Source organism: Penicillium crustosum (genome assembly GCF_028827405.1).
Source record: "Penicillium crustosum strain IBT 35664 chromosome Unknown utg000003l_segment0_segment0, whole genome shotgun sequence".
NCBI lineage: Eukaryota > Fungi > Ascomycota > Eurotiomycetes > Eurotiales > Aspergillaceae > Penicillium > Penicillium crustosum.
Genome location: NW_026623124.1, coordinates 2,255,295 through 2,272,603, shown reverse-complemented (window position 1 = coordinate 2,272,603; position 17,309 = coordinate 2,255,295). Strand labels below are relative to the sequence as shown.

At 46.8% G+C, this 17,309-nt stretch overlaps 9 protein-coding genes across 9 annotated transcripts; 4 read left to right on the top strand and 5 right to left on the bottom strand.

Moving 5' to 3' along the window:
- Positions 1-896: 896 nt before the first annotated feature.
- On the bottom strand, positions 897-2,246 carry N7487_007921 (uncharacterized protein; the record flags this gene model as incomplete). The annotated part of the gene is made up of 2 exons (XM_056875651.1): positions 897-2,156; positions 2,229-2,246. The coding sequence occupies 2 exons, from the start codon at positions 2,244-2,246 to the stop codon at positions 897-899; spliced, it is 1,278 nt and encodes a 425-aa protein (XP_056727839.1).
- A 1,772-nt stretch (positions 2,247-4,018) lies between these two features.
- Positions 4,019-5,241, top strand: N7487_007920 (SDR family oxidoreductase; the record flags this gene model as incomplete). The annotated part of the gene is made up of 5 exons (XM_056875650.1): positions 4,019-4,455; positions 4,521-4,830; positions 4,890-4,945; positions 4,998-5,106; positions 5,160-5,241. 5 exons carry the CDS (start codon positions 4,019-4,021, stop codon positions 5,190-5,192), a joined length of 945 nt encoding a protein of 314 aa, XP_056727838.1. The 3' UTR covers positions 5,193-5,241.
- A 238-nt stretch (positions 5,242-5,479) lies between these two features.
- On the bottom strand, positions 5,480-6,290 carry N7487_007919 (uncharacterized protein; the record flags this gene model as incomplete). The annotated part of the gene is made up of 3 exons (XM_056875649.1): positions 5,480-5,912; positions 5,982-6,115; positions 6,171-6,290. The coding sequence occupies 3 exons, from the start codon at positions 6,288-6,290 to the stop codon at positions 5,480-5,482; spliced, it is 687 nt and encodes a 228-aa protein (XP_056727837.1).
- A 1,677-nt stretch (positions 6,291-7,967) lies between these two features.
- N7487_007918 (uncharacterized protein) lies at positions 7,968-9,222 on the top strand (the record flags this gene model as incomplete). Its single annotated transcript, XM_056875648.1, has 2 exons — positions 7,968-8,303; positions 8,368-9,222. The coding sequence occupies 2 exons, from the start codon at positions 7,968-7,970 to the stop codon at positions 9,220-9,222; spliced, it is 1,191 nt and encodes a 396-aa protein (XP_056727836.1).
- Positions 9,223-9,373: 151 nt separating this feature from the next.
- N7487_007917 (Zn(II)2Cys6 transcription factor) lies at positions 9,374-11,398 on the bottom strand (the record flags this gene model as incomplete). Its single annotated transcript, XM_056875647.1, has 2 exons — positions 9,374-9,467; positions 9,516-11,398. 2 exons carry the CDS (start codon positions 11,396-11,398, stop codon positions 9,374-9,376), a joined length of 1,977 nt encoding a protein of 658 aa, XP_056727835.1.
- A 214-nt stretch (positions 11,399-11,612) lies between these two features.
- N7487_007916 (putative pentafunctional AROM polypeptide) lies at positions 11,613-13,946 on the top strand (the record flags this gene model as incomplete). The annotated part of the gene is made up of 2 exons (XM_056875646.1): positions 11,613-13,682; positions 13,737-13,946. 2 exons carry the CDS (start codon positions 11,613-11,615, stop codon positions 13,944-13,946), a joined length of 2,280 nt encoding a protein of 759 aa, XP_056727834.1.
- Positions 13,947-14,236: 290 nt separating this feature from the next.
- Positions 14,237-15,256, top strand: N7487_007915 (sugar phosphate isomerase/epimerase family protein; the record flags this gene model as incomplete). The annotated part of the gene is made up of 1 exon (XM_056875645.1): positions 14,237-15,256. One exon carries the CDS (start codon positions 14,237-14,239, stop codon positions 15,254-15,256), a length of 1,020 nt encoding a protein of 339 aa, XP_056727833.1.
- An 81-nt stretch (positions 15,257-15,337) lies between these two features.
- N7487_007914 (putative pathogenesis associated protein Pep2) lies at positions 15,338-16,097 on the bottom strand (the record flags this gene model as incomplete). The annotated part of the gene is made up of 2 exons (XM_056875644.1): positions 15,338-15,911; positions 15,970-16,097. 2 exons carry the CDS (start codon positions 16,095-16,097, stop codon positions 15,338-15,340), a joined length of 702 nt encoding a protein of 233 aa, XP_056727832.1.
- Positions 16,098-16,349: 252 nt separating this feature from the next.
- Positions 16,350-17,276, bottom strand: N7487_007913 (shikimate dehydrogenase family protein; the record flags this gene model as incomplete). Its single annotated transcript, XM_056875643.1, has 1 exon — positions 16,350-17,276. One exon carries the CDS (start codon positions 17,274-17,276, stop codon positions 16,350-16,352), a length of 927 nt encoding a protein of 308 aa, XP_056727831.1.
- Between the last annotated feature and the right edge of the window lie 33 nt (positions 17,277-17,309).

Here is a 17,309-nt window from a genome sequence, read left to right as displayed (position 1 = left end):
TTCTTTCAATGATTTCAAACTGAAGTAGCTTTTATTTTGGTTGAGATTGAGTTTGTTCTCACAATACAGTCAATTCAGGACTATTTTCCTTTCCACTGTAGATCTACTTTTGGGGTTCTTTCATAGGCTTGTATATCCCGGTTCAACTTTCCCGTTAGTAAACATGACAACTATTTAGAAGATGAGGAGAATAACTTTGCCATGGGTTCTAAAGACCTGGCTGTCGAAAATGAGCCCTATGCTACATCTAACGGTGTATTCAATTGGGCTGACAATGTCGAGGAGGCGGTTGGTCCCCTTCACTCCGTAACTCGGCCAGACACCCAGTCTATCACGCGAGCCATCGCTCAAGGCATTGCTGGGACTGGCGATGGACCAGAAGCCTTCCTATAAAGTATATATTTATATATACCCAGTCACTCACCTTACGTATAAGACTTATACTTTAAAACATGTACGAACTCTACCCGTCCACTTGATATTTATTGAAGTATTGCGAACTTATTTGATAAGGATGCATACATTTTAGCAGGGGCATCACGCGCAGATACAATGACGATTCACCACTCGACAACTCGTACAAAACAAAATAAAACGAAGGAATGATAGGTTTTCAAGTTTCATTGAGATATGAACGTAGCGCAAACCCAAGTTGGCAGATAAACGAAACGAACCAGATAAATCGAGAATAACCCCATGTTTTTTGAAAGATTTCCTGTTTTCATACACATCAAATTCCAAAAATCAATGCCACCTGGGCATGCCAAAAAAGAAACAAATATGTAAGTTTGGTCTGTCCTCATGCACAGGGTGCGACGACCAAAAGTAAAACTAAACGTAATCTGAAGTGAAACCAAAACCAAAGTGTATCCAATCAAAAACTAATCCAGTAAGATTCAAAAGCACACAGAACCCAGGAGCAAAGCACAAACGATGCACCAGACAGAGAATAAACAAATGTCTAGCTGAATTTGCCTTTTAAAGAATGTGACCGCCGATGCCAGTCCCTGGCGAGCCTTTGCAAATGCATACTTGATTCCCTTGCGACGACCAAAAACAGGAGTGGGGAAAGAGAAATACTCCTCAGGTGGTGCCCCAACAATACAAGTCGTGATCTTGCGATGTGGCTTCTTTGTTTCCTTGATGGTCTTTGGCTGTGGTGCATTGGTGGTTATCTCTGGTAGAATGGATTCACATTGTCTCAAAGGCGAAGGCTTTGGCTCCCATGTCATTCTCCGCGGAAGCCCACTCTGAGAGTCATCGCAGGTTTGGTTTCGAGACTCTTCCCACTGAGACACTGATCGAATCGCACTGGACTCCACAAAGCCATTTCCAATGGCCAAACCTGGGGCATCGTAAGTCTGCACATCGCCAAAGTCGGTCGTAGTCTCGTCGCTTGGGTCGTTTGGATCATCCATCCATCTCCCGTGAGGGGAATAATACTTGAAGACCCGTCCGGTGGATGCACGTACAAGCTCTGACCCCCGGAGCTCGAACAAGGCATTTGTGGTGCCATCCAGAAGTACAAGAACAGGGTCTATGTAGTCACCCGCTCGGTTCAGAAGTGACAGAATTCTCCAGGTGGCGCTTCCTTGGGGATTCTTAGGGTTCGCTAGGATTATGGCAAGCGAATCACCGGGCGAGGTTGCGCTGTGGGTGTAAGTTTGCACCCCCACCCAGTTGAAATGGTGTATTTCCTGGTCAGCTTCGATCCAGGCTTGACGGTCAGCAAAGATGCTATCGACAGATTGCTGTGCAATTGAATAGACTTCGGATTCATCGCTTGGTGTCAATCGCTCCCGATGAAACTCGTCTTTGGGAAAAGGCTCCTCGTAACATGAAGATGCGCTAGTAGTCTCATTGGACTCAGTCTGTATTTCTTCGGATGGGCTTGAGGTTGAATCTGCAGTTCCATGAGCCCAGCCCCACAGCTCATCCCACACCTCTTCATATAGGGTTGGATCGGACGGCTGAAATTGGGGGATGGGAGCGTGATTGGGGGTCGGGAAACGCTCGTTGTACCAGGCCGTATCAACGACGCGGTGATTAATAGACTTCGGAATGACTATAGGTAGATTCTCCTTAGCTATAGCGTCTTCGACATCTTCAGCCCAATCAAAGTTGGTCCGGCGAAGAAGTTCATCCAAGGAAGCAGTCTGGGTTGAAAAACATTCACGTAAGCTTCTCTCAGGTTTTGGTACAATGTTTAGAGGAGCTATATAACAAACCTTGGCAGGAGAAGGCATGATGATAGGATTGTAATATTTGATAGATTTCAATGCTGCGGATAGATTTCAAGATCGATATTGATGTGTTGAATATGCATATGTGAAGTTAAAGAGTAAACAAGATCGTATCTAGGAAGAGATGCTAGGTTACCGTGGGCTGGTTACCGTGGGGTTTGTGTTCTGCTGAATGTTGAAGGAAGGTGCGCTTCTTTGCTCTTTCGGTCTAAACAAAAAGCTCACACGAGGACGAGGACTCGAGGAAAGGCACCGAGACTAAGATTGCTTTACACTGCTAGATAGGTATAACCAACGCTATTTATCAAATGTATCGGGGGCAGTGACTGGTCTTTAGAAATATTAATCGATATCCTCCAAAGAGATTTAGACAATGGCATTCATTTGATCTTTGTCCGGCTACAACGAGTCTTGTGTTATTGATCATAAAGGTGCACTTAGCTCTTTGTCAAGTTAAAGATGACCATCCAATTTAGGGCATTTTGCATCAAAGAAAATCTTTCTCTTTGACCAACTCCAACGAGACAAGAAGCTTTGTCAATTTAGTCAGAATCGTATACAAAGAATCTAATGACATGTATTCAGAGACAAACTCCATTATGTGCATTAGCTCCGAATAATCGTGCCAAGCGCACAATATACCTTTGCTATTTTCATGAGGTCCACCAGATAGCGAGTTGCAAAAGTTAGGCATCTTTTGTAAGGCAACCCAATACAAAAGGGGCATAGGTGTAAGATGAGCATAACATCGATTTCCCTAACTCTTAAACTAGCTAAGTGAAAAATAAAAGGTCACGTTATGATGTATTTTTAGTTCAATGGATCTATTGCTAGGATCAATTCGGAATATATGATATAGATGTGCAAAGAGGACTTTAAAAAGTGCCATATGTTAAAAGTTTAACTAGGCTCTTGCTTGAAGCATACTTGATAATTTCGAGTAATTGAGACTTAATTTACGCTATAGCTACATATTCCTGTATTCTTCCTAACTATTGCAATGATCAAGAAAATCGAGATTATGACTATGTTCTGTTCTGAACGAGATAACGGTAGAGATCAAATGGAACACCCTAGGCAAGGCGGCACTGACCCGGCTAATATTCCTGTATAGGGTTACTCATAATTTCCAGTAGCTAATCCTATCTACATGAACGACAATGACCCTTTAGTCATCGAAACCGACTTAGTGGGTATGTATACTTTTTCTTTTGTTCTTTCTCCCTGTCCAATATTACCCAATGACCCAGCGATATACAGCGCCTAAGCAAAGTCTTGCAGTTTTATTTTTTTTTGTGCTGCTTAGGCTTAGTATCTACCCCTGCAATGTTTATAATGAAACTAAACAAGGCTTTACTACATCTACATAACAACTAATTACTAGTATAGATTTGTATCCATAGATGGATAGGAACTTTATTGTACCTACATGTACGTACATATGCGGGAATGCGGGACAGCGAATTACCTCCAGGGCTACCTACCCGTGGACCGTAATGGGTGGCTTACCGATTTTCTGCAACGGGGGTAAAATTACTCTTATTGTCATAGTGGTGTAATTCCTTAGCCGTAGGGCCAATCAACACAGCGAATGTGTTGGGCGCTTGGCAGGATTACTATATTGAGATAAGAAATCGGCCTTCTCGCCGCGGGGCTGCGTTGTATGTGATTACATAACACAAGATGACGCCAGAGTCCCCGCACTCGTTCGTGATCATTCTATTTATTTTGGCTTCTCCGTTTCATTTCCCTTTGAAAAACAGAGACTTCGATCCATGATCCATTTACGAGCTTGCATCAGATCAATTGGACACCTTCAGCGACTCTCACACCCCTTCACATCTCCAGCTCTCTCCGCGAACTCCTTCTTCCCTCTCACAGCCCTACAAACTTCTATCCAACGCACTATGGCTTCCGCAGTAGCAAAGCGCCTCGAAGGCAAGACTATCGTCGTTACCGGTGCCTCATCTGGCATTGGAAGAAGCACCGCCAAGGAGTTCGCCCGGACGTCGCCCAAGAACCTGAAGTTGATCCTCACGGCGCGCCGCATCGACACATTGAAGGAGGTCGCGGCGGAGATTACACAGGAGGTTGGCGATGGTGTCCAGGTTCTTCCCGTTAAGCTTGATGTCAGCAATCCAGAGGAAGTCAGCAACTTTGTTTCCTCCCTGCCAGAGGAGTTCCGGGAGATTGATGTACTTGTCAACAATGCGTGAGTCATACACCTCAAGCTAAACTGATTGATATTCATGGTTGATACTGACATTCGCGGTGCAGTGGCTTGGTCAAGGGTGTCGCCCAGGCCCCTGAAATCGCTGCCGAGGATATCAAGGTCATGTTTGACACCAACGTCACCGGTCTCATTAACATGACCCAGGCCATCCTGCCCATCTTCAAGAAGCGCTCTGAGGGTGGCCGTGGTGATATTATCAACATTGGCAGTATCGCCGGTCGCGAGCCTTATTCTGGCGGCAGCATCTACTGTGCCACCAAGGCGGCTGTCCGCTCCTTCACTGACGCGTTAAGAAAGGAGCTCATCGCCACGAGAATTCGTGTTATTGAAATCGACCCTGGTCAAGTTGAGACGGTATGGTCATCCCATATATTTATAGCCCTCTGTGATATGAAGCTAATAACTACGATTAGGAGTTCTCTGTTGTGCGATTTGGTGGCGACAAGGCCAAGGCCGATGCTGTCTACAAGTAAGTCGTGCCAAAAACGCCGGAAAAACATAGTGTAATTAACCGTTCGCAGGGGCGTTGAGCCATTGACCGGTGACGACATCGCTGAAATTGTTGTCTTTGCGGCTGGTCGTCGTGAGAATGTTGTGATCGCCGATACCCTAGTCTTCCCTAGCCACCAAGTAAGCTTGTTTACGGTTAAATTTCTTGTGGATATGTTCTAACTATTTTATAGGCTGCTGCTGGTGTCATGCACCGCAAGTCTTAACTTATACAACACGGATCCGAATGAATATGAGAGGAGGTTTAGATAGCGCTCATTGTACATGTTCCAAGGTCAGACGTTGTGTGGCGTAAATACGAAGTACATATTCGACCGCCCAAAATGTGGGTTCAAATTAGGTCGATGAGACCGACGTAAAAAAGAAGTTGTTACGCTGCGTATATTTCATAGTATACATGAGAAAAGTACATATATATCAATGAGGCAGAGAGGCGTTAACCGAGCCACGACTGTTAGCATCCACGCTCATTTCAAAAAGGATGACCCGATGATCACAGAGCGGCAAGAGCCAGTGCAGCTGCAACACCACCGGCAGCCCAGTGCGCGTTTCCAGTAATCATGGGCATAGCAGCATTACCAGACTCAGTCTGGCTAGTGGCAGCAGCACTGCTATCCGAGGACGCGCCAGCAGTGCTAGTACCAGTGCTAGTGCTTGTGCCAGTAGCGGTACTGTCAGAAGTAGAAGCGGAGGTAGTCAAAGTAGCACCGCTAGTCGAGACGGCGGTAGAAGCCGAGACTGAGGCACCAGTGGTGGCGGACGCGCTATCAGCTCCAGTTGCGGTGATAGTCACAGGCATCAATGCGCCACCGGGAATTTCAGAGATAGCAATGGCCGAGTTCCAGGTGGAGGTTGTGCCACGCTCGTCGAAGCTTGCGCCGCACTTTGCGCTTGTGGCATCATACTTGCAGCTCTCAACGATGGTGCTGTTTCGGGAAAGGATCAGCTATGACTGTGGGGGATAAGTGGATTTCCTTGTAGGGCTAGAAACTTACACATCATCCATGCCGTATGACAGGCTAACGGTTGAAGAGCCTTGGGCCACGACCATGCCGTTGTTTGGAATGCCGCACTCGTCGGAAGCAACGTCGGCGGCACATTTGATAAGATATTTGGTCATGGAGCCGCTCTGGAACAAGATATTAGTTTCTGTGTTAACTAAATAGAGGATGGATTGCACATACAGTTCCAATGACCTTGCCCTCGATTCGTTGCTCGTCAAATCCAGGCAGGAAAAGAGTGACAGTTTCGGCAGCAATGGCGGTAGTGGCACCGGCCAAGAGAGCGAGAGATTGGATGCGCATTTTGTATTAAGATAATTAATGAATGTGAAGGGAGTCAAACGAGCGACAGAAATGGAAATCGAATATGTAAAAAGAAGATCAGAGGATAAATTTGAGAGATAGGGCGATATTGCCTTCATATAATTAAGAATCTATTTTCAGGGTCATCGGCAGTAAGCAGTAAGCAGCCTAAGGTTCCAGGCTAGACCGAACAGTCTAGAGCCATTTTGGATAATGCACGAATGGCCTTCAAACGAAGCCTTCCTATTGGTTGTTTGATTATACCCTAGTCGATTAATAGAAGTTCTCTAGCCTATTTTGGTACTAGCGTGTGAATAGACCCTGCAAAAGTTATACCGCTATACCTAACTGGGATATTTGAACCCCTGGCTCCCCGTAGTGGCCAAAATGGCCCGGGAGAAGCCAAACGAGCCAGACGCAAGGCATCTTAACCCCAAGAAAATGGATCTATTGAACTCCCGATTTCAACCCTTTTTAAATGCCGGAGAAGTGGCTATCGGGTTTTATCTCTATATCTATATTCCGGGTGTCCACAAAAAGATTTCCCTGAAGATAGCCAGAAAAAGATGCTGAAATATCCTAAGCTAACTTATACTGGGTAGTATCAATGCCAACAATAAGGACTGAAATTTTCCACTAAACTAGGCCCTTAGCGGAGGGGGCCGCCCCTCAGCCTCAACTTGGCCCCCGTTTTCACGGGTTTCACGGATTCCTCATAGAAAGTCAATGTTGACCTTTTTTTCCCCCTTTTTAAACCCAAGTTGATAGCCATTTTAGCATTTTAGCACTGATCTAACTTACATCTAGGGCTACTTTCGGTGCGGGGGCTTTTTATCAGATAAGATATTATTTGCACTTCGTCCTTCATGCGTGATTCGTGTTCTGTCCAGATATATATACCGTGTCTCGGACCACGATCGTTGGACACGAGATTCAGCTAATGGTCTTATTTCAAATGACCATACTTGTTTACCAGTTCTTCTGCTTTACTATTTCATTCCACTCATATCCAAGGACGGCTCTGAGTTAACCCAAATGGCTCCCTAAAACCCAATTCCTGCGTAGGCCGATGCAATTCATACATAAGCAATTTGACCCGGAGCTCCGCAAATACAGCTTCTCGAAAATAGTCCATAGACCCTGAGTTGGTACTAAAGGTGGCTTGATTGATAGCCATGTGCCCGAAAGCCCCGCTAAGCCAGCAGGGTGGTTGGCTGAACCTAATTGCCAAGCTTCAAAGGGAGTAATGCTAAGCGATTAGCTAGGGTCCTTTTCTTCACGAGCCAACCATGCGTATCTCAACTAAAGTAAATAGGGTGTTTGAGACAGGGTATCATGGTGGCTGATGCCGCAGGTGATCATTTCCCACCGAAGTTCCAAGTTATCTCCCCCGAAGGATTCCCACGCTGCAACCTGATTCGAGTACAGTCGTTCGCAACAACGGCTGCACGAACACAGCTCCTATATAGGCTCATTTTATGCATTCAAACTTCTTGGCAAGGCATATTTCTACCTTGGCATAAACTACAAAGAAATGCTCCGACTTCTTCGATTCACTATAAAGGAGCACCCTATCCGCAAAGGTCCACTAACCCAACCTCTCCACAGCGAAAACATCGCAACTACCAGATATAGGAACCGTTTCTGATATCAATCGAATATATTCTCACCACAGCCATGACAGGAAAGATCGATACCAACAATAAGGTCTATAAGCTGGCCGCCATGCCCTTCATTTTGGAACGCAAGGGTGACTACGATGAAGCCATCACCGTCTACAAGAACGCCATAACTGTTTTGGACGAAGCAACTAAAATATACAAGAAAGGAAATGTCCTCAAAATCAACAGAAAAATGTTTGAGAGACAGGTTCAAGTCCATCGAGAACGCCTAGCCTATCTCGAAGACCTAAAGAGCAAGGGTAGTTTCGACGGTATAATATTGCCTCCCACAATTTTGGACGCGATGGAGGAGGTGGAAAAGGAGGATGGAAAGACCTGGTCATTGACCCAGGTAAGCCTCACACTTCGGGACATGGCACGACCCCTCTAGGTCACTAATTCTTGCAAACTGTCAGATTCGCAAGGATCTTAATACATTCCGTGGGGGTGATTCCAGTCAATCTACAAATGATATCAGCACAGCACCAGCCCACATCCAACCATTCCTCAATGACGATACCTCACAACGCCCCTTCTTCTCGCTGACCCTGTCTCCTGATGCGCCCACAGTCACTTATCGCATCACACATTCCTCCGAGCTCGTCAATCTGGGCATGCGCTCATATTGGTTTTTCGTCAAAGACGCGACTAACACACACGTCTTGTACGCCCTGCAATTTGTCTGGAGCAACGAAGCGCCCATCGTCGAGACGGTCCTTCGACGCGCTGGAGAATTCTTACCTCAAATCGGCGCGACGAGCGTGAGACTGCAGAGGACCAAAGGTGGTACTTTTCGGATGATGACACGGACAATCCCCGACATGGGCACAATAACTGAGATTCCGGACGGAGAGATGCAGCGGAAGGATTGGTCGCCGCGGCGATTTGAGTACGGAGGGCGCAATTTCGTTTGGAAGAGTGCAGCAGCAGAGGGTAAGAAGGAGAGTGGGATGTTTGGGAGCTTCGGCATCGCCTGGGAGACTTTGTATGAGACCAAGCGTGTGTGGCCTAAAAGTGGAAGTAGGACCGGGAAGATGGAAGATGAAATTGTTGGTTCCAGGCTGTGCTGGGGAGAGAAGAAGGGCGGAAACGGTGCTGACCATAGCATTCACATGGTCGGTGGCTTGGATCTGTATTTCAGAGAGCATTTGCTCGCGGTCCAGTTGTCAAGGTTGGCTCGTGCCAGTTATCCCCCGCAAAAGGATACCAAGGGAATCGAAGCAGCATCAGCTGGTCTGGGTTGGCTCTCTATTGTTTCGGATTTGGCATGAAATCCTAGCTAGGGGCCTCGTTTTCCTTTTTCGCTGTATATTTTCCTTCTTCTTATGATACCGAGTTCTGCATTTTTAGTCGCGATGAAGAAACGAATTAACATCATTTCGATGGGCCATTATCTGATTGTTGTGGTCAAGCTTCACGAGATCAGTCATCTGGTGGTTGTTGAAGTTGCTCCAAGAAGTCTTTATCCAGATTTCCAGCGTAAAAGCCTAAATTTTGAGCGAAGAGGGGTTGTTGCCTATAAAAGGTCAGTATGCAGATGATATTTGGGAAAGAGACAACGTACCTGTTAATCGGGATGGAGGTGACCATTTCCTCAAACAGAGCATCGAATCCCTCGTTTTCTGCAAGCGTGAGCCCAGCCGGTGATTGAAAAGTGGAAATAACACACGAGTCAGAAATAGGATTCGCTGTAGCAATGATGGAGTTTTCCGGTCGCGTTTCCAACACTTCTAGATGTGATGGCTGGACTAACCCATTGCAAGCAGGGTCCATTCGAAGATTCTCGACCCTTGCAGGTCTCATGTCAACTGATCCCTGGATATTTTCCATTCCATCCTCCAAATTCTGCAGGTACGGGGAAAGTCGGGATTTGAGAGCCCGTCTCTCCGCGGAGTTAGCGTCGGAGTAAATTATATCAGAGCATTGCTGGCACTGGAGAGCAAAACAAGACAACAATGGTGACATTTGTAACGGCCCAGCTGTCTCCAGATATCGGCCCAACAGAATAACACTAGATTGCACGAGGTTGACAACCAACTCTTTTTCCGTAGTATCAAGCGTTGGGCTTCTTTTCAAGAAATCCAGCATCACAAAGGAACATGTGAGATGCAAAGTGAGTAATGGAGGAGTGGTGTACTCAGGGCCTTTGCTATATGGGTACTTCTCAACAAGCATTTCCTGTTGGGCTTGCAGACTGGCTAGAAACTCGCGCTGTTCTGGGGGCGATATGTTGGTCGACATATACAATATTCGAGCCAGGCGCCTCATGAGCTGGCTGATGTTATTGAAGATGCTCAACGCTCGCAGCGGTCCTTTGGGTGTGTTTCGGTATCCGCCTTCTGAAGCTTGTAGAGATACCGACCATACATCCCATTCTTCTATGCTGTCTTCGTTGATCGGCCCTCCTTCCTGTTGCTCTTCCAATGACATGCAGGGTGCTTTGTGCAAAATAGCGGACAGAATGTTGTCAAGGAAGATACATCCATGAAAAGTGTTATGATATCGGTTGTTCTTAGAAGCTATCGGCAACGTCGCCAGCAATCTGGAAGCCTGGCCAGCAAGCCTCCACGAATTTTTGATATCACCTAGCTTAAGCTGTAGTAAAGCAAGGACAACGACAGCTTGAATGTGTCCTAGTTCCAAATTCTTCGATTTTTGTGTCATGACTCGTGCGTAGATTGATTGTTGTATTTCCAAAGGGCCTGGCTGCCTTTGGTCTCCATCATCTTTTGTGGAAGATTCATAAGCCACAACTGCCCAAAGAACTAAGCTTGAACCATCACTTAGGCTGGCTTCAGGTTCAATGCTTGTATGCATCGTCCGAAATAGATCGTGGCGCTCTAGGATCGGGAACCAGCAGTGTGTATACGTGAAATAATTTTCCAGCATGCTCAGTGTATCCACTGGGAACAGTAGATGAAAGCAATCGATTTGAATTGTTCCAATATTTGGAATTTGTTGGTGCCGGGAAGGTTCATTCAGCCCAAAGGCTGCAGGCCCAGTGCCAGCAGTCGTGACGCTTGGTGTGTTGATCATGTCTAGGGTATCCCATTCTGGTTCATCAGGACCAGTGATTGTTAGAATTTCGCGAGAATCATGCTCAATCAATTTGGACAAATCTTTGGCCAGTCGAGACTGTCGCCAGACTGTTGCAGGATCTCTGGCAAGGAAGTGGTCATTGTTTTGCGACTTGATCAAAAAATCATGCACTGTTCTCTCGCTGTTTGGAACATGTTGCAGAACAAGTCCAAGAACTGTCTCCAAGCTTCGGACATATCCAGGGGGCAACCCTCGTCGCCCACCGCCAGTTTGATAACTGCAGGTACGATTCGCCGTGCGGCAGATGGAGCAAGCAGGCTGTTCCCCGTCACACTTGGACTTTCGCCGACGACATTGATCACATGCCCGATAAATTCTTTGCCGCTTAGAAGCTCGAGGGTTAGGCATATGTACTCGAAAATAAAATGAAATCCATCAGTTCTCGAACGTTCATGGTCATCCAAACTGATGTCGTCCGTGGTATCACGTGATCGGCATTGAACTTAACCGAAGCCCAACGACTGGCGACAACTTCCTCATATTAGGATTGAAGAAATAGTTTCTTGAGAGGGAAAAAGCACCAGGACTGACTCCTTTCAAAATATACGTGCTGGCAGGCAATATGTCCGGATCACATCCAACATCCCCCTCAAGTACACCTTGTCCAGATCCCGAAGGTCCTGGCTCCCGACGATACAGCACCGATGCTACCATCTTGCTAGTTGGTTCCTTTGGGGCCGGCAAGAAAACCTTAGGACTAATTGCCTCCGTTGCCCTTCGTCGACGGTTTATTGATTTCGATGAATTCTTTCGGGGCCAACTCCAGTATTCGCCCCAAGAGTTTATTGCGGAGCATGGATTCAAACGATATCGCGAGGTAGTGATAAAAGTGTCTCAAGATGTTCTCACAAAATATCAAACTGGCTGTGTCATAGCTGGTCTTGGATTCGCAGCCAGTCCAGCTCAGAGGCAATTATTGGTGACCTTCGCACAACATCATCCCATTGTATATGTGCGGAGAAGCAAGGCAGACCTTCAACATTTTGTCGGAGTCAATCCGGATACATTTGACCACATCTATGAATTAGAGAATGTCTTCTTCGAGTCATGTTCCAACTTTGACTTTTTCAACATCACGCAAGAGCCGAGTCACCAGGCCGAGAGTCAGATCCACGCATCACTCAAGCTGAAGGAGCTTGAACGCATCTTTGTAGCTTTTCTACATCGAATATTTGGCAATCCACATAAACAGATTGCCTCCGCTGATCCCTTTTCTGCGACTCATACATACTCTCTTGGTTTGTCCTTAACCCAGCTTGAGACGGATCTTGACGCCGAAGTTTTGGATGCAGGCACTGATGCCATTTATCTCACATTGAATCATGAGGAATTCAACCGTGAGGATATATTGGCCAGACTGTCCCGCTATATGACGATTCTCAGGAAGCACACCCGTCTTCCGATAATTCTTGATGCACAAACAGATCCAGAGAAAGACTCGAGCTACTTGAAATTCTTGGAAACAGTCGCACTACGGGTAGCTCCTGATGCTTTCACTTGTGTGCTCCGAAATAAAGAGATTATTCGGCGAATTCACGCAACGAAAGGTCATTCGAAAATGATTGCCGTATATCACCAAACGGGACCAGTAGGAGTTGAAATGTCAGCCTCTGAAATCTCTAATCTTCGCATGTGGCTCGAAGACTTGGGTTTCGAAGCTCTTCGCGTCACCGGTCAACATGCAGTTCCAGAAGATGCACTCGCATGCGTTACCTTTCGCGGAATGTTGACTAATGCCCTCAATATTCCAGTTATTGCATACAATACCGACCCCGAGGAGCGAGCTTCCATGATCTTGAACCCGACTTTATCTCCGATACAGGTCAGCTCAACTCAAGGCTCTACACTCTCTCTGCGAGACATGCAGCATGCGCTAAGCTCTTTGTCTCTACGTCCTAATAAATTGTTCAAAATCGTGGGTCAAGATCTCCGCCATAGTCTGTCACCAGCAATGCACAATGCAGCCTACGCGGCTTGTGGTCTCCCGCATAGGTATGAATACGATGAGATCCAAAGCTTCAGCGAGATCGAAGCCATATTAAAAGCCCCATCCTTTGATGGCTGTCTTGGTGGTTTAATCATTTCCCTGCCATTCAAAAATGATGTTCTACCCTTGCTTGACGACATCAGTCCCGACGCCAGAGACATCAATGCAGTAAATACTGTGGTATTGGAGCACAAGGTTCAGCCGAATGGAGTGAGAACTCCCTTTTACCGTGGATACAACACAGACTACATCGGAATCAAAGATTGCGTCCACAGCCACCTATCTCCAGCAAACGCCATTCGAGGTGGCAGTACGGCTCTGATAATAGGTGCTGGTGGAATGGCCCATGCTGCCGTGTACGCATGCTATCAATTAGGGGTTCGGCAGATATTCGTTTACAACAGAACTCTTTCGAACGCACAAAAGCTGGCCCGTTACTACAATGTATGGGCTAGATCCAAGGGAGATAATATCTTCCATTTAGATGTCCTTCAGTCAATACATGACCCCTGGCCATCGGACTCTCGTCTTCCAACGATCGTGATTTCTTGCATTCCTGGGAGGCATGTTGGCACTCAGTCGCCTGTCATCTTCCAAGTCTGTGAAGCCTGGCTCGAAAGTCCAACGGGAGGAGTGTTCGTTGAGGTAAGCTATAATTACCTCTCCCTGATCACACCAGTCAACTGACACTCTTATTAGGTTGGTTACGGTCCATTGAAGACCTCGTTGATGGAGCAGATGACTCCGTGGTCAATGAAAGGTTGGGTAATTGTTGATGGATTGAAGGTGCTTGTCAAACAAGGCATTACTCAATACGAGCTCTTTACCCAGAGACCGGCTCCAGTGCACGTCATGCGACGATCCGTTCAAGAGGAGGCCATCAAAAACGGGTATTTCCATATGTGGTAATTTGCCACTTACTGTCGGAGTCTTGGTCAATTCGCTGGTCGACTTAAAACCTAATTATAATTACATAAAATGTGTCATAGCAGGGAAAAATATCTCATCGGATTGAATTGTAGAATCTTCCTCCACATATACGGCTAAGATCTGAAGCGATGAGGGCAAGGTCTTAGCCCGCCCCACAACTGAGCGAGTGGGTACACTCCCCGGTAGTATCATCTCCGACTTGTTGATATTGTTCACAGCAATACCTCAAGTCAAACTCATTGTGAAATTCAGACTCCCATACAGACACCATGGCCTACCAACCTGCTATTATGAGCGTCTCCTTGGGACGAGCTTGGCTCCATGATTTTGATTACAAGATGGACCAAGCTTCAAAAGCAGGTTTCAAAGGAATAGAAATATTCTACGAAGACCTTGATTATTTCGCACGAGAAATTTCCAAAAACGAAACCCCAACATCCGATGAACTTCTCCAAGCGGCAGATGATATTCAGACAATCTGCCAAGCCCACGCCCTCGATATCATCACGCTGCAGCCGTTCCTCTTCTACGAGGGACTCAAAGACCGCGAGCAACATGCAAAGCTTATTGAAAAGATGAGACTTTGGCTACAGCTTGCTAAACGCTTGAAGACAAACATCATCCAAATCCCCGCCAATTTCCTACCTGCAGACCAACTCACCGACGACATTGATGTCATAGTTGCCGACCTGAGGCAACTGGCGGATATGGGCGCAGCCGAAACTCCTCCTGTCCGCTATGCGTACGAAAACCTCTGCTGGAGTACGATAAATGACACCTGGGAAAAAGTCTGGGATGTGGTCAAGCGAGTTGACCGGCCTAATTTCGGCATCTGTCTTGATACCTTCAACATCGCGGGAAGGGTGTGGGCTGACCCCGCCTCGCCCACTGGCAAGACAGTCAATGCGGATTCTGATTTGAAGGAGTCGCTCGAGCGGATGATGGCTGTGGTGGATGTTACAAAGGTCTTTTATCTTCAGGTTGTGGATGCAGAAAGGATGGAATCACCACTTGTTCCTGGTCATCCCTTCCACGTGGAAGGCCAGCCAGCGCGAATGAGCTGGTCGCGGAATGCGAGAGCTTATATGTATGAGGAGGACCGCGGAGTATACCTGCCAGTGGAGGATGTTGCAAAAACCATTATATCGGGATTGGGATACAAGGGATGGGTCTCGATGGAGTTGTTTTCGAGAACGATGGCTGAAGAGGGTCAAAACGTACCCGACCAGCATGCGCAGAGGGGTATCGCATCCTGGAAGAAGTTACAGCAGAGGCTTCAGCTCAATTAATTTCCGTAACACTTGAAGAAAGCAATATTGCGAACACAATATGCATGTTAATAATATGATATTTCTTATTATCTCTCACTTCTATACTTCAATTTCTTTTCCATCCAACCACTCTTTAGCAAGCCGATACAACAAATCATGTTTTTCCCCACAAACAGTTCCAGCATGTCGACGATGACCAGGCATATCCCTCAGCACCGAGACTCCCATGGTAAGCTCCTGGCAATATGCTAGACACTTATATCCCTCCGGATACGATTTGAGCTTCTGCACGTCAATATTGGGAAACTGATTCGGGATCACGGGCAACAGCTTGTCCTTCTCATACCAATGTCGCACGAACCGCGCGCCCCAGCGACCATCGACTTTCTCGAAGAAGAAGCAGAAACGGCAATCTGCTTCCGCATCCACTTCTATTCCGTCGATTATGAATCGTTGCGTGATAGTGGCCTTCATCTTTGTGACGGCTCGAGTGGCATCGGGGGTAATATCGGTTGTTACACCATGGCATCGATGCATGATGAATGCCCCCTTGTCCATCCCCGCTTTGGAAGCTGCCATAAATTCCAGGTACGAAACTCGGCCGGACCATGTGGTATAGACATATGCTCCTGGGTGGAAGATTGATTCGAAATTCTCCCATTCACAGGCATCACTGGAATCTTTGTTCAGCTTAGGATCATAAGTATACTCTTGTAGGTTGTTGCCCTTACCGGTAGCAAGGCCATCCCTCGGCTAGCTCGCGGAGTTTCGCGCGCTCAAGAACCAGGTTGTCTGGCCCGTTGTTGCGAAGGGCATGTTCGGGCCATGTGCCTTCGGGCAAGGAGTGTAAGTTTGGCATGATGAATTAAGCTGGTGTTGATTATCTGCTCGGAAGATTGTCAAATATATAGTATACCCTTTTTTGCGGGGTGCGTTAATGCGGGTAATCATTTTGACGGCTGAATTCATTGCCGATCGAACTCGAATTATATACTTCTCAGAATTACATGGATAAAATGCCTGGATAAGCTCAATTTATTTTTATTTTGTAATCCTTTGTATAGAGAGAAAAACGGACGCAGCCATTTATGTAACACTATATTTTTAGTAACTAAAAATTGATTCCTTTACTCTCTTCGGCTGCCTTGAGCAAGACATCCCATGCACCTTCCCGGTCCAGTTTCAGAATATATTCCTCCCCAGCCCACAAACGCCACTGCTCCTCAATTTGGTACCCGATGATATGCGTCCCCTCTACACAAGGCCATCCCAGCTTCTCGCCCAGCTTGATCATCCTTGTCCTCCGCGGTTTGAAACACATGTCCAACAGAACACCCTTATCCGGCCGCGACAGGAACGACTCGAGGGTATTAGCCACTGTGAGCTCTGTCTCAGTCTGTGGCTCAAAATCAGGCACTGTCCCAACAATGTAGTAAGGGCTGGCTAGCTTCTTTGCCTGCTCGAGGGTTTTCACATGAATGATCGTCGGGACCCTAGCCAGCTTTTGCGTGTCGTGAATAAGATTGGCAACTTCCTGATCATCGCGATTCAAGACATAGATTGTTGGGCAATGCAAATGCATTGAGAGGGCATAGACAGCTGCGCGGCTCGCACCTCCAGCTCCCACAATCAAGGCCGTGGCAGGTGAAGCCGCCGATGGCCTCTCGTTCTCGTTGCCTTTCTCTAAAAGGCAACCCTTGATACCACGCCAGTCTGTGTTCGTGCCACACATGACTCGCGTGGTACCACTCTTGTAATAGACATTATTGCAGGCTCCGATCATCGTAGACAGTTCATCCAACTTGTCAACATGTTTCATGATCAAGTTCTTGTATGGCATGGTCACCACCATGCCGGCTGTGGTCGGTGCCCTTGCAAGCTTGAGCAGGTCATCAATCGTGGTGCATTCCGTTGAGTAGAATGTCCAGGGGAGACCGAGGGATTTCGCAATATAGTTGTGCATGCTATAGGCGATAGAGTGGGTGACACCCAGTCCCACTAGGTGAAGGGTCATTTGGTGGGATTGCGACTGCGTCATTGTTGGTCAAGTGAACGTCAGCTTCGATAAAGA